Source organism: Pelodiscus sinensis, chromosome 23, assembly GCF_049634645.1.
Source record: "Pelodiscus sinensis isolate JC-2024 chromosome 23, ASM4963464v1, whole genome shotgun sequence".
Classification (NCBI taxonomy): domain Eukaryota; kingdom Metazoa; phylum Chordata; order Testudines; family Trionychidae; genus Pelodiscus; species Pelodiscus sinensis.
The window spans coordinates 3616469-3632169 of NC_134733.1; the positions used below are offsets into that span (position 1 = coordinate 3616469).

At 53.9% G+C, this 15701-nt stretch overlaps 1 protein-coding gene across 4 annotated transcripts in view; it reads right to left on the minus strand.

Annotated features, from left to right (window-relative positions):
• Positions 1–3722: 3722 nt before the first annotated feature.
• ECE1 (endothelin converting enzyme 1) overlaps positions 3723–15701 on the minus strand; it is a 117715-nt gene continuing 105736 nt past the window's right edge. For all 4 annotated transcript variants that reach the window (XM_075906542.1, XM_075906541.1, XM_075906543.1 and 1 more), the window contains exons 14-19: positions 15300–15403; positions 13865–13975; positions 13126–13193; positions 10569–10759; positions 8477–8572; positions 3723–6535 (exon numbers count right to left, since the gene is read on the minus strand). In XM_075906542.1, coding sequence (XP_075762657.1) covers positions 6359–6535; positions 8477–8572; positions 10569–10759; positions 13126–13193; positions 13865–13975; positions 15300–15403 — 747 coding nt within the window. In that variant the 3' untranslated portion in view covers positions 3723–6358. The remainder of the gene's footprint in view (positions 6536–8476; positions 8573–10568; positions 10760–13125; positions 13194–13864; positions 13976–15299; positions 15404–15701) is intronic.

Below are 15701 nucleotides of genomic sequence, written 5' to 3' on the forward strand. Positions count from 1 at the left end.
CCCAATCTGCCTGACCCAGGACAATTCAATTCAAACAGAGGAGGAGACCCCAAAGCCTCCTGGTTCTCTCATTAGCCTGCATCTCACCTGGTCACCCCTGGACAGAGCTCCATCGTGTTTGGCTGAGGCAGTCTGGATCTGATGGCAACATTGGCATTGGTTGCAAGCACCATCACTGCATTGTTCGTGGGGGTTTCCTAAGCGAGACCAAAGCGCGCTCAACCCTTCTCAAGCTCTGACGAGGCCTGTTCTCGGCAGCTCCCCGTGCGGTGATTTGCACATTGACGTATTGGCTTGAAGGAACGCTGCAAAGGGTTTTTTAAAAGCTGGGTTTCTGCCTCTCTGATGGATAAAGGGCAGTGCCAGGGAGAAGAGAAGAGAAGAGGGGAGAGGGCTTTGCTTGTTTGTTAGACATACCAAGTGCAGGCTGCCTTGCCTTTTGCTGAAGGACTCCCAGGGTCTCTGAGGGCGTCTATGGGAAGCTCTATCAGCTCAGGCCATGTCTACACTGGGGTTTAGCACTGGTCTAGACACAAAACTGTAGCATACTTCTTGTCCCGCCCAGCTCCGGTGCAAGTTACTGTTCATACCAATGCAGCACATTTACATTTGGAATTGCACCACTGCGGAGCCTGCCTGCACCCTGTTAGTGCAGACTGAAGGAATGCTGTAGAGTGTTTTAAAGTGGGTTATTGGGGCTCTTTTGGTGTCCTTCCTCCAGGGCATAGGTACAAGGTGCATGAGTTACAGCAGTTAGGAGATTCTGCAGTCCTTATTGAAAAGAAGAAAATCAGCAGCACCGGGAAGGAGCTCAGTTCCCAGACTACTGGACCACACAAATGCCCTGGTACTGAGCTAAGAAGGATCCATAAAGGCCAGCTGATGAAAGCCAGTAACAAATGCTTGAAGGCCCTTCCACGGCTAGAACTGTGCAGAGGGACACTGGGGACCTCCCCTTTCCAGAGGTCTTGAGTAGGGATGTTAAAAATAGATTAATCAACTAATTCAATAGTGGATGGAATTTCATCAACTATTCGATTAGTCGATCAGGGCGTTTCTGCTTTGAAATGTGGCCAGAGCCTGCTGGGCTGATCCTACATTTCAAAGGCGGAAGTGCCAGGCAGGGGCTTCTTGTGCATTTCAAAGATTGAAACAGAGCATGGAGCCTGGGGCCAGCAGGGGACTCAGAGTCCCCATTGGCCCCAGGCTCCATGTGGCGCTTCCACTTTGAAATGTACACGAGCCCCAGCGGGGACTCATATACACTTCAAAGGTGGAACGCCGCCATTGCGCCCCTGCCTCCTCCCATGGAGCTGGAGGGAGCCGGCTTTTAAGCCAGCCCCCCCCTCCTCTGGCCCCCCCCTTGCTGCCTCTGAGGCTATGACTAGACTATGGGGGTTTTCCACATCCAGGGAACACGTCTGCTCTTCCGCTTTTTTTTTGTGGAAGACCAGACGCGCTCTTTCGGAAGCCCTGTCTTCCTCCTCCCACGAGGAAGAAGGGCTCTTCCGAAAGAGGGTTTTTTTTCCGAAATTTGGCCCAGTATAGACAGAGTGCAATTTGTGTACTTTTTTCCAATAAAGCCCCGTAGTGTAGACCCATGGTCACCAACGAGTAGATCGGGATCTACTGGTAGATCTTGGAGCCTCTGACAGGTGATCCTGAGAGGTTTGCCATGTGGCTGTCAAGTGCCAGCACTTCAGCTGCTCCTCCTCCCATGGCTGCGCATCTCTGGCCCTTTGCCTTGGAGCTGTTCCCCCAGGAGTCTCCTGCTTGCTGGGCAGGGGACAGAGAGGAGGGTGCTAATGTCATGGTGCCCCTTTATCCCACCTTGTATCCTTTCTCCACAGAGCAGAGAAGGGGCACAAGAGGACTAGGGATAGAGCAAGTGTCTTGGTTGCTTTTGGGAGTGGTGCACGGCTAGGGAAGGGGTGAACATTCCTTAACCCCACTGCACCATCACCCAGGAGCCACCTGAGGTAAGCAGAGCCCAACTGGAGTCCAAATCCTGAACCCCTGCCCAAGTCAGGAATTGCCTCCTATACCTCAAGCCCTGAGCGTCCATGCATCCAAACGCCCTCCCAGACCCTGTACCTAGAACCCCCTCCTGCAACTCAACTGCCTGCCCCAAGCTCAGCTCAGAGCCCTTCACACTCTAAATCCCTTAACCCAAGACCAGAACCTGCCCCCCAACCCTCTGCCTGAGCCTGGTGAAAATGAGTGAAGGTGGGGGAGGGAGGGAGAATGGAGTGAGCAGGGGCAGGGCCTTAGAGAGAGGTGCAGCAAGGGGCACAAAGGAGGCAGGACACGGGGGTGTGGGTTTTGAGGTAGAATCATAGAATCATAGAATCATAGGACTGGAAGGGACCTCGAGAGGTCATCGAGTCCAGCCCCCCGCCCTCAAGGCAGGATCAAGCTCCGTCTACACCATCCCTGACAGATGTCTATCTAACCTGTTCTTAAATATCCCCAGAGAGGGAGATTCCACCACCTCCCTTGGCAATTTATTCCAATATTTGACCACCCTGACAGTTAGGAATTTTTTCCTAATGTCCAATCTAAACCTCCCCTGCTGCACTTTAAGCCCATTACTCCTTGTCCTGTCCTCAGAAACCAAGAGGAACAAATTTTCGCCTTCCTCCTTGTGACACCCTTTTAGATATTTGAAAACCGCTATCATGTCCCCCCTTAATCTTCTTTTTTCCAAACTAAACAAGCCCAGTTCATGAAGCCTGGCTTCATAGGTCATGTTCTCTAGACCTTTAATCATTCTTGTCGCTCTTCTCTGTACCCTTTCCAATTTCTCCACATCTTTCTTGAAATGTGGCGCCCAGAACTGGACACGGTACTCCAGCTGAGGCCTAACTAGTGCAGAGTAGAGCGGCAGAATGACTTCACGAGTTTTGCTTACAACACACCTGTTGATACAACCTAGAATCATATTTGCTTTTTTTGCAACAGCATCACACTGTTGACTCATATTCAACTTGTGGTCCACTATGACCCCTAGATCCCTTTCCGCCATGCTCCTTCCTAGACAGTCACTTCCCATCTTGTATGTATGGAACTGATTGTTCCTTCCTAAGTGGAGCACTTTGCATTTCTCTTTATTAAACCTCATCCTGTTTACCTCTGACCATTTCTTACATTGCGCTTAAATTAAAAAAGTGATCTCGTGCTTAAAAAGGTTGGAGACCCCGGTGTCGACCTAGCCGGATAGAGGCATGGGGGAGCGACTAGTCAACTCGTGTGTTGCCTAGTTGCTTATATCCCTAGTTTTGAGCAGGGGACTTCAGGGGGAGGGGGCCGGAGGGAAGAAGGAGAGAGAAACGATTCCACACTGGGGAGGAGGGAAAGTGGAAACGTCTCAGGCAGGTCTTCACGCAGCAGGAGCAGGTTTGCAGCTGCTCAGAGCTTTGGAACAAAGCGGTCAAGTGCATGACAAATAAATGTGTTACTGGGCAATCGACTCCCAGTACGAAGGGCAGAACCTCACCTGTCTTCTCTTGTCCCTTCCCCTTTGCTTCCTGTTGTCTCCCAGGCTGCCCTTACAATGTAACCCCATGTGCACATTCGGCACGGGATCCATCCCCCCCACGTCCCATGCAGCACTCGCCATACGGTCAGTGCTTGGGTCTGACTCGCCTTCTCTGGCCGGGGGAGACGCCCGCGAGGCCTGGGGGACTCAGAGCAGCTGTAGAAGAGACAGACAAAGCCTCCAGCCCAATACAAGTATTTTATTTCAATTACAACAAGCGCCACAACAAAGGTTGAAAACCAGTTACAAAAATCCCTCCTTTACCATATAAATACTTAAAAAAATCCCTCAAAGTCCTTCCCTTTGTCTAAAACGTGAGGGTGCCCCTGGCTGGGGGAACTGAGCCTGGCACCAGCGCTCGAAGTGGTCTCCTGTGACACTCTCCTGTGACACTCAAGGCGCTAGGAGCAGGGGAGGCTTTGTAGCTGAGCTCCTCTCTCTCCATCACTCCCGGCCTGCAGAGCACCAGCCCCGCGCACTGAACTCAAGGGGGTCTCTGGCAGCGGTGCCATGCTGGGCCTGGCTAACGCCTGCCATGACTCAGCCATCACACCAGAATCAGCGGGGGACTGCGGCTCCACAGTGCTCACGGCAAAGGGACTACTCCACTTGGAAGAGTCCAAGGAAGCGGAAGTGAATGGGGCTGGGTGGAAATAAGAAGAAAACAAGCAAGATGAGTCAGAGACCTGAAGAAACGGCTTTTCCTGGGGGCCAGGGCACCCCCATCTCCCCCATCGTCTCCCTGCCTTCCAGAGCTCTCGGTCCTTTCATGCCTTTTTCCCACCCCCGACTGGGATCGGTGCAGACATCTGAGCCCACAACCAGGGGCTGAACTGCATAGACCCAGGTTGCTGGGCCTCTGGGCCCCTCACTTCACAGCCCACGGCCAGAGGGAAGAGGCTACTGTCACGGGTGGATCCGAACATTTGTAAAGCCCTGCAAGGGCTCTAGGCTGGGTTTGTGATGGGGCCTATCCAGGGTGGTGCACAGCCAACATCCACCTCCTTTCTGGGGATCCTGATTCCCACCCTTTTCCCCTCCAGCTTGCCACTGTGCGGTACAGCCCCAGAGCAAGCCACCCGCCCCGGGCGCAGCTGGGCAGCCCCCACCAGCTTCTGCATCAGCTGAAGGTAGGGAGGTGGGGTGGGTCCCAGTGGGCCTGTGCTACGTGATGCAGCCCCAGAGGAAGCCACCCGCCCTGGGAGCAGCCAGGCAGCCACCACCAGCTTCCACAGGACTGGAGCTGGCAGGGGCAGGGTAGGACTGATGATCTACCAGGCAGCCGGGGGGACCTTGGTGGCTGGGATGGCAGAGTCACCAAGGAACCGCCAAGCCAGGGACCAGGAGGTCCTGGGGTTCCACCTATCGCCTTGCGGAGCTGCTAGCAGTACTGCTCAGTCACTGGCCTGCTGCTTGCACAGGAGCAGGGCCTCAGCCCTCACCAGGTGACGAGCTGTCTGATCAGAGCCGCTTCCCCCGCCGGCCCGTCGAACGACGGTGCCCAAGGTGACTTACCGCTGTGCCTGTCCCACGGCAGAGTTCAGCAGTTCTATGGGGGCCATAAAGAGGGCTGGTGGAAAGCAGGCAGCCTGGGACCTAGCTCATCGCTTTCGTTGCACAAACTGTCTTGGGAAGGGCTGTGGAGCAGCTGGACGCCATAACCCCGGGCGGCCGCTGCCTTCCTCCCCCGGGGTGTTCAGAAGCGAAGATGCCCAAGAAGGGTTCCACTCCCAACACAGCTCCACAGCTTCACTAGACCAGGTAGTGGGCCCAGAGACAGCTTAGTTGCTGGTGGGATCCCAGGGGCGGCCAGTCCCGCTGTGCTGCCTCCGCTTGCTGCAGGGGACAGGAGATGAGCACGGAAAGACCTCGCCACCAGCTCAAGACAGAGAGAGGTTTATCGAATGAATTTCTCTTTGGTTTCTGTTCTGAGACTCTCTGTAATGGGCTTGAACAACAGCAGAGCTCACCACGGCTTCCAAGCCTCGCAGGCATCTGTCACCAGCCTGTAAGTGCATGGCTCCTACCCTCAGCCTTCTGCTGCGGCTCTGCCACCTCGCTACAGCCACGGTGCCCATCCCAGCTCTGCACAGACTCCTCGAGCTGTGCCCTGGGCCAATGTCCACGAGGGACTAGGAGTGCAGTTCTTCAACGACCCCAGGGATTCAATACGATCCCGGGGCCCCAGGGTTGAAACGCTCATTCGTTCCCCTAGTGACGCCCTTTGGCCTCCGACAGCTCCCCGCCGTGCTCCTCACCTCTAGGTGCACTACGTAAAAAAAAGTAATAAATATACTAACCCTTTTGCTTCAAAAATGCTTTTCAATGCATTTCCCTGAACTTTTCCAGTGTATTTCACAAGGTTAAAAAAATAGTTCCCAAAAATATATCTTAAAATGTTGTACAGATTTATCGATGCACGTGTCTCCCTGGAGAAATCAGCCTGTGCCGGGCATATTTACATACACAGTCAAACCAATTCGAAAAAGCTTTCCAGGCTGCGAGGGGGCCGGGTTTAACTGTGTATGTGTCAGCCTGGGCCAGGGCATTCAGACACGTGCCAAAAGACCCGCTGCTTAGGCAAAGTTAAAACCATTTTGCAAGTCAATGAAATTAAGGAAGGTGTTCACAGTGGATCGAATCTCAGATGGTACCGTGAGCCTCGTGAGCCTCGGGCTCAGGGATCCGTTCCTGCTGAGAGCTTTGACACTGGTTGAAAGAAGAAACTGCCCTGTGAGCAGAGAGCCTGGGAAATTCAATTCTTGACAAAGGACCAATAAGTCAAAAGTTGGTTTCCACCGTTTACTGGCCCTTTTCCCTTCACCAAACTTCACACTTTTTCTGGGGGTTCATGGGGGAGCCAGGAGGGCAGCGGAAGTGCTCTGAGAACTCTTTGGAATTGGAGATCGTGCCGATGACTCGGAAACGCGATGGGCTGTGGGGATCAGTGATGAGTCCTTCATGGGAGCTCTCCGGGGTGCGAACCGAACACCAGACCTGCAAATACGGCAAACAGTGAACTCAAAGGCCACACCATAGCTGCAGGGAGAGGGAACTTCCTTGGGCTGGGGGCCACTAACCCACAGAAAAATCAGTTGGGGGCCACACACAGGTGTGAAGTAAAACAAAGCAAAACAAAAGCCCACAACCCTCACTAATTTGGCCCCTAAGGGTACGTCTAGACTACAGGCTTTTGTCGACAGAGGCTTTGTCAACAAAAAGCGTCTAGACTACAGCCCGTTTGGTTGACAAAGCAAGCCGCTTTTTCGACAGAGAGTCTAGGTGCTCTCTTCTGAAAAAGCACAGTGTGGATGCAATAGTCTTTTGTCGACAGAACTCTGTCGACAAAAGGCGTTATTCCTCATAGAATGAGGTTTACCGCCGTCGACAAATCTGCGTTCTGTTGACTTACTGTCGACAGAACTCGGCAGTAGTGTAGACGTAGGTATAGTTTTGTCGACAAAACCCTGTAGTCTAGACACACCCTGAGTGAGAAGGAGGGAAAAAACCCAGATGTGCCCTGTCACTTTACTGGAGTTTAAGGGAAGCAGCCAGGTCACTGCTGCGCCCATGGAGGAGTGTTTGCCCCAAAAGTGGGTACAAAGGGGGCCATGTGAGGTGTCAAGCAAAAGCTTACCTGCTACTGAGTCTGTATATGCTCTTCCACGAGGAGTAACAGTTCATTCGAACTAAGGACTTAGTTCGAATTAACGTTTCACTGCCGTGTGTAGCCGTGCGGCAGTGAGTTCGGGCTAGTGAAATTTCAAAATGGCGACCGGAGGGGAACATGCAAATAAAGCCCGGGATATTTAAATCCCGGGCTTCATTTGCAACTCCGGTCACCTCATTTGCCTACCTAGCTCGAATTAACGAGCTAGTGTAGACATACCCCTAGGGACTTCTGTAACACAAAGTTGTTCTGTCTGGTGGGCTGTGTCTAGACTGGCCAGTTTTTCAGAAAATCAGCTGCTTTTCCGAAAAAACTTGCCAGCTGTCTACGCTGGCTGCTTGAATTTCTGCAAAAGCACTGACTTCCTACTGTAAGAAATCAGTGCTTCTTGCGGAAATATTATTCTGCTCCTGTTCAGGCAAAAGTCCCTTTTGCGCAAAAGGGCCAGTGTAGACAGCTCAGATTTGTTTTACGCAAAAAAGCCCTGATTGCGAAAATGGCGATTGGGGCTTTTTTGCGGAAAAGCGCGTCTAGATTGGCACGGACGCTTTTCCGCAAAAAGTGCTTTTGTGGAAAAGCGTACGTGCCAATCTAGATGCTCTGTTCTGAAAATGCTTTTAATGGAAAACTTTTCCGTTAAAAGCATTTCCGGAAAATCATGCCAGTCTAGACGCAGCCGAGGGGTGTCTGTCTTACTTTGCTGCAAAATGAGCATTAACGCGTCAGACTGCACCAGACAGCGGGCTTGTCAAATCTGTTACCTTGCCTCTTAGCTGATGCATCACAGGAAGGCCAGCTTTTCTCAGTGGCGGTGACGCATCTCTTCGCAGCGCTCCATGACTCTACTCGCTGCACTGCTCTGCTTCTTCAGGGGCCAGGATTCAGGGCTGGGCAGTCTAATGTGTGTAGCTTGCAGTGCAGTGAGTGGTTGGGAAAGGCAGCCAGCTGGCTCTTGCACCCAATAGCGGCAGCAGCGCAGAGGATGCTCAAAGCACTGGCCCATAACTGAAATGGCTCTTGCTCCAGGCCTGCTCCTTCCTTTCCTCAGCTTTGGTTCCTGACAGCTGCTCTGAGCCTAGTTTCTGGCCTCTGGCTCAGGATTCCTACTCCAACTACTAGGCCTGACTGCCCACATCCCAGTCACTGCTGTGGGACTCAGTTTGGGAAAAGGTGGGTTGGGAGGAGATGAAGGGGGGGCACGGCCACCCCACCCAAGCAGCCTTTGCATCCCCACACAGTGCACCCGGAAACAGGACAAAGAGACCCACCTGGGCAAAGCCCACAAAGAAGAGCTGGTTGTTGGAGAGGCCGAGTGTCGGCAAAGCATCCTCACGTCCATTCTTCTTCACCCAGTTCTGATACGCCTGCAGATGGAGAGATCAGAGGCAATGCTGCATCAGCACCGGGCCGCCCTGCATGGGGCGGGGATCAGAGACACTTCCACTGCCAGGTGGGGGCTCGGAAATGCTGGGCCAGCTAGCCACAAGAGCACGAGCCCTTCGGGGTCAGCGCTGGTCCAAGGCATGCACTGGCACCAAGGGAGGCGTCAGCCCTGCAGGAGCCTCCCCCATGCCCATTTCCTCATCAGTCACAGGAAGCCAGAGGAAAATCCGAGGCAGCCCTAGGGGCTGGGAAGGGAAGAGAAGGCACAAAGCAAACCACTGCTAGAGCTGAGCAAATACGTGACTTTTGGCTCGTGGGCTGAAAAGTAAAATCTAAACCAAAACTCATTCAGGGCTGAATGAAGCGTTTCATTAAACCCCAAGCAACTCCCCCTTTCCCGCCCAATTTTTTGTTATTAGTTTTTGGGGGGTTGTCTAATCTAGCTCACTTTCAGCACGAAGCATCATTTTGAAACCTGGTCAAATCATTTTGTTTAGAAACCGTTGAAACGAGCCGATTCGACTCTTTGATTTGTTTTCAACTATTTGCCACGTTTGACTCAAATTGTGACTATTTGGGTCGACCCAAAATTGTATTTTTTGGCAAACAAGCCATTCATCGGCAAAGCTTTCCCGGGTTCTCCCTGAGACATGCAGGGTCCCGCATGGCCAACAGGACTCTAAATAGCGTGGGATTCATTGAGGGAGAGACCCGTCTGGGGAGCAATTTGTACCCACACAAGGCAGACTCATCTTCCACCATGGTTGCTACATTTGCCATTGCCAATGGGAGGGTCTGGAGAGGGTTAAAGCCTCTTCCGCTTACAATGGTCAGTTTCTTCCCCCTCCTAAATCTCCTTGGAAAGCCGTCTCCCTCCCAGCCACCCTCTCAGGGTGCAGATTGTCAGTCTATGATTTCCTGCTCCAAGGACAGCAGATCCCAAATCCAAGCCACCTGAATGAAGCCTTACATACGGTCACGTCCCACCCCATCCCTCCACACTGCATAGAGGAGCTCAGAATTTTACACTTCCTCAGAGCAATTCACCTCGCCATCTCTGTACAACAGGGGTGAGCAAGAGGCTGCCAGCGAGCTGGATTTGGCCCACCAAGCCACCGGATCTCTAGCCAGAACCCTTAGGCAGAGAACAACTCAGCTGTAAAAAAAAACAGCTGCTCCCAGCTCTAGACAGCTGGGGAGGGAGGAGGGAGGAGAGAGGAAGGAGGAGGGAGGAGGGAGGAGGGAGACTTCTCCTGCTGTTCCCACCCCCCAGGAAAATCTCTCAGCTTCCCTTGGCCAATCTCTCAGTTTCCAGCCAATAGGAGCTGAGAATTTTTGCTGGGCGCAAGGGCAGTGTGGGAAGCCTTCTCCCTCCCTCCCTCCCTGTCCCCGCCTCCCGCGCCCCCCTCATGCCTGGAACGGAGCCATGTGCAGCAGCGAGCAGCCTGCAGCAGACAATCTGCCTCAGGTAAGCGCCTCCCAGCCAGAGCCTGCCTCTGGCACCTCACCCACCTCTCTCCTCTGACTACCTGTATGAGGCCACCCCCCAAGCCCTTTTCCCCCTTCTCCCAGGTCACAACTCCCTTCCAGACCTTGCACCTCCTCCTACGTCTCCCCAGGCCAGAATTCTCTCCTGCACCCACACCCCCTACTGGGCTGTACACCCCAAGCTCCTGCCCCAGATCACAGTCTCCTTCCCTCACCCAAACTCCCTCTCAGACCCCTCACCTCCTCCTGCACCCCAGACTCCTACCCCGAGCTCCCTTCTGCACCCACCCTCCGTCCCAGGCTGCACATCCCCTCCACAGAAGTGCAGCACTTTACCACTTGCCCCTCTTTGCAGTGGCCCCCCATTAAAAATGATTGCCCACCCCTGCTGTACAATCAGGGATCTCTCTCCAGCGGCAGCACCAGGGCAAGTCCAGGACGACCCAAAGCCTGGCTGTACTGAGACCCATGTCTGTGCTAGACTCCTACCCGATATGCGGCTTTGAGACCCCCGTTGTCAGCAATGTTCTCTCCCAGCGTGTGTTTGCCGTTCACTGCCTCGCCGTTCACTGTGTAGTTGCTGTATTGTTCCACCATGCACTCTGTCTGCTGCTTGAAGGCCTCCACCGAGGAGTTCTTCCACCAGGGGCGCAGATTTCCGTCTTTATCGTACTCCCGCCCTGCAGAGGAGCAGACCAAGCAAAATACTAGAACCAGAAGATACTTCCTCTGAGATGGCCTGTGGCAGACCCTGCCTGAGTGTGTGATGGTGGGTTGCTTGAGATTTAGAACACACGATCTGTCAGCTTGGAGACGCAGCGACTGTACTAGCAATGGCAGAGAAGAGGAGCAAGTTCTGAGACCCCCCTGAACTTGCTGATCTTTACTTTATTGCATCGCCATAAGTCCCAACAGAGCATCACAAAATGCTTTGGCACTGGCAAGATACCCCCTTGGGACATAGTGCAGGGTGCAGGCAGGTCAGCTCACAGCACTGAGTTCCCCAGTCAGCAAGAAGCTGGTGGAGGTAATTATGCAATCGGGCCACCTGGCTGAGCCAGTTACCCCATGAGGCCTGGGCTGGTAACAGGGGGCACAGCAAGGAGGAGCAGAGGAAAGGAAGGAGAGAGGGAGGAAGAGGGAAAGTTGAGCCTTGCCAGACGAAGGGTTAGAACCTCATGCCCTGGGGAGAAGGCCAAAAGCCAGATGAATATTATAAAGAGGTCGTTGCACAAGGACCGTTGTGAAATTTGTGAAATTGGTGCAGGGCAGAGTCTCAGATGTCAACCCAAAATAAAAAGGCACGGTGAAGGTGTCTGCAGTGCTGGCAGGAAGAAGACAGGAGAGGGGCCACACCCCCCCATGCCTCGATTGCCTAATTTTAAATTCCTTCGCATTGAGGAGCCACATTTAGGTTTCCTCCTTCTGCTCGAAAAGCAGCAAAGAAACCGTCCTCTTGCCTTAGTTCAGCCACGCAGGCTACGTCTACACTGGCCCCTTCTTCGGAAGGGGCATGCTAATTTTGAACTTGGGAATAGGGAAATCCGCGGGGTATTTAAATATCCCCCGCGGGATTTAAATAAACATGGCCGCCGCTTTTTTCCCGGCTTGGGGAAAAGCCGGAAAAAAGCGTCTAGACTGGCCCGATCCTCCGGAATAAAGCCCTTTTCCGGAGGATCTCTTATTCCTACTTTGAATAAGGAGTAAGTGATCCTCCGGAAAAGGGCTTTATTCCGGAGGATCGCGCCAGTCTAGATGCTTTTTTCCGGCTTCTCCCCAAGCCGGAAAAAAAGCGGCGGCCATGTTTATTTAAATCCCGCGGGAGATATTTAAATCCCCCGCGGATTTCCTTATTCCCAAATTCAAAATTAGCATGCCCCTTCCGAAGAAGGGGCCAGTGTAGACGTAGCCTTAGGGTACGTCTAGACTACATGCCTCTGGCGATAGAGGCATGTAGATTAGGCTACTCGGCATAGGGAAACAAAGCGGTGATTTAAATAATTGCCACTTCATTTAAATTTAAATGGCTGCCACGCTGTGCCGATCAGTTGTTTGGCGGCTCAGTGCGCTAGCCTGGACCCGCCGCGGTCGACGTCAAAGGCATTTGTCGACCTCCCCGTTATGCCTCGTGGGATGAGGTTTACCAGGGAGGTCGACAAACGCCTTTGATGTCAACTGCGGAGAGTCCAGACTGCTGCGCTGTGCTGACAAACAGCTGATCAGCACAGCACAGCAGCCATTTAAATTTAAATGAAGCGGCGATTATTTAAATCGCCGCTTCATTTCCCTATGCCGAGTAAACAAATTTACATGCCTCTGTCACCAGAGGCATGTAGTCTAGACACACCCTTAGGCTGTGTCTAGACTGGCAAGTTTTTCCGCAAAATCAGCTGCTTTTGCGGAAAAACTTGCCAGCTGTCTACACTGGCCGCTGGAATTTCCGCAAAAGCACTGACGTTCTCATGTAAGATTGTCAGTGCTTTTGCGGAAATACTATGCTGCTCCCGTTCAGGCAAAAGTCTTTTTCCGAAAAACTTTTGTGCAAAAGAGCCAGTGTAGAGAGCAGAGATTTGTTTTCTGCAAAAAAGCCCCGATTGCGCAAATGGCGATCTGGGCTTTTTTGCGGAAAAGCGCGTCTAGATTGGCCACGGACACTTTTCCCCAAAAAGTGCTTTTGCGGAAAAGCGTCCTGCCAATCTAGATGCGCTTTTCTGAAAATGCTTTTAACGGAAAACTTTTCCATAAAAAGCATTTCCGGAAAATCATGCCAGTCTAGACGTAGCCTTAGAGTTTATTGCCTCAGCGGCAGGGCAGAGTCTCAGATGTCAAGCATATTTAGACATTCTGGGCCAGATTTGTCCCTGGCCTAGCTCCATGCAGGGCCCTCTAGTCTCATGGCCCCTTCTCACAAGATCCACTTTGCTGCAGAGGGCCCCATGGGTCAGTTTGGACGCCTGGCCCAGGAAGCCTTTCAATGCAGCAGACACAGCTCGGCCGGGCAGAGGGAGAGAAAGCAAGAGGAGCCAGGTGTCTGCAGGCGGCCCACCTTGGTCATCAAAGGCATGAGTCAGCTCGTGGCCCACGACGACGCCAATGCCGCCAAAGTTCAGTGCCCTGCGTGGGAAAGACAAGGCGCATTAGGGTTCCTGCTTCGCAACGGCCACTGCCAACTGCTGTCTGCACATGGCCCGGTGGGGGCAGGGCAGGGACCTGGGCGAGGAGGAGGCTTTCACATGGCCTAGACGGAGCTGCTGCGCCTTACTCCGCTGTTTGGCTAAACTTGCCTTGGCTTCCCCTTGCGGAAGAAGAGCCCTAAGGAGACACAGAGCCCCGCCCCTGCTGAACTTGCACCCTGACTCTTCGCCTCCTCATTTTTATGGAAATTGGTTTTCAATATGAATATGCATAACTCAAATATACTTTATGCAAAACAGGCCCAGGAACCTACCATTCAAGAGCCTGTGACTCCCCTGAATGTGTGCACAGGAGATCCTCGCGACTTGCAGAATCGCTAGTCGTGATTTCACGTATTCACGGCTCTCTCCCATGGCCCCCCCTGCATCCCACCCCCAGCCTGCAGGGGATGTGGGCGCAGGGGAGCCTGTTGCTGGACAGCAGCCGTGGTCCAGCCCCGCTACTGACAGTTGTAGAACAGGGTACAGAGGTGCGAGAGGCACCCGCCCCCTTCTAACCAGAGAGCCCCCACCCCGCCCCACTCCGGCGCAGGGTGTCACGGGGAGACAGCGGGAGAAGGGAGCAGCAGATGACCGAGAGGGTGTGCATACTTGGGAGAGGTGCGGGTGTAGAAAGGAGCCTGCAGGATCCCGGCTGGGAACACAATCTCGTTCTTGGTGGGGGAGTAGTAAGCGTTCACTGTTGGAGGGGTCATGCTCCACCTGCAGGAGACAAGGGGCTGTCATTAGCCTACCCACCACACTGGCAGCCCGGCACCAGGCAAGGGCAGTTCCTCCTCTCTCCAAACACCCCCCAGCCTCCTAGAGCTTGAGGACACCCAGCCATGACAGAGACACAGATGGTAATCAGGGCCATGGGCAAGGACTGCAGGATTCACTGCCACAGGCCAGAGACAGAGAACTGCCCAGGCTTCCGCCCCCGAGCCTGCAGGCCGTGACAGGCTGCACAAAGCCCCCGCGAGGTGGAGGAGTGAGGCAAGCGTAATACTCCCACTGTACGCAAGAGGGAACCCGAGCCTGCAGGCCGTGACAGGCTGCACAAAGCCCAGCGAGGTGGAGGAGTGAGGCAAGCGTAATACTCCCACTGTACGCAAGAGGGAACCCGAGCCTGGCCGGACAGAGCTGTCAGCTGGCCATGGAACCAGGATCCTACCAAGTTCACAGGCATGAAACCTGGTCTTGTGTGTTCACCCTGCGCGCCTCGGATTTCATGGGGAGAGTCCCTCAAGGGGTGCTGGTGCAAAAGGGAGTCACAGGAGGCTCATTTTAGGGGGATTTGCACATTTCCAGCCTTACTCCTGCGCTGCTGCCTTCCGAGCTGGGCGGCCGGAGAACGGCAGCTGTTGCTTTGAGGGCCCAGCTTTGAAGGCAGCAGGGCAGGGGTAAGGGTGGCAATGCCATAGCAGGGCATCTGCCTTCAGAGCAGGTGCCTGGAACAACAGCTGCAGCTCCCAGTCTGCTTAGCTGGGAAGGCAGTGGCGGAGTAAGGGTGGCAATACCACGACCCCCTAAAATAACCTTGCGACCCCCCTGCAACTCCTTTTGGAGTCAGGACCCTCAGTTTGAGAACACGGGTCTCCTCTGTGAAATCCGTACAGCGCAGGGCGAACGTACACAAGAACAGATTTCCCAGCCTGGAAGGCATTTTTCATGGCCATGGTTTTGGTAGGGCCCTCGTTCAGCTTGGCTGAGGAAATACGAGTTCATGCTAAAGTCTCTGCAGCGTGAGGGGAATGTGGAAGGACTACAGGGGCGCAAGGTGAAAGGAGACCTCTGGGGAGTTCCCGGGGCTCTAACGAGTGTAAATCAGACTTTCGCGTTACGCTCACGAGGTGTTCTCGAGCACGGGGGAAATGTGCTGGCGGGCCATTAGACATCCACATGGCTCCCCACAGCTCCCAGGCCCCACGGGTCACTATTCCCAGCCAGCGGGAGTGGCGAGAAGCAGCAGACAATGCGTTGTCCAATCTAGAGCCGAGAGCGTGTCCCCCGTCTCAGAGGAGACTCCCCGGCAGGGAGGACTTACTGGTCCCGGTTGGGAGATTTCCGCAGTTGGTCAGCAGCCACTCGCGCAGAGAAGTTATAGAACTGCATGACGTTCTCGAAGTAGAGATCGGAGACAGCGTCATACTGCAAAACCCAAACCCATCAGTCCTGGAGAGGAAGCCGGCAGAGCGACCCAAGACCAATGTCTGCCGGCTACTACCGTCCGCAGCCCAGCAGCTTTCTCACTCCGTGCCACACTGGCACCAGGCTGCAATGCCACTCACTTCAGTGTCTTACAGGGACTGTTGTACCACACCCCTGCAGCCTTCAGGGCAGGGGATTAGGGGGGTTGTGATATGACAGTGCCCATAAGAAATGTAAGTGTGGGGTGGCGTGTGGGGGAGCAAGAATCAGGGCAAGGGGCTGTGGGGGTGCAGGAGTC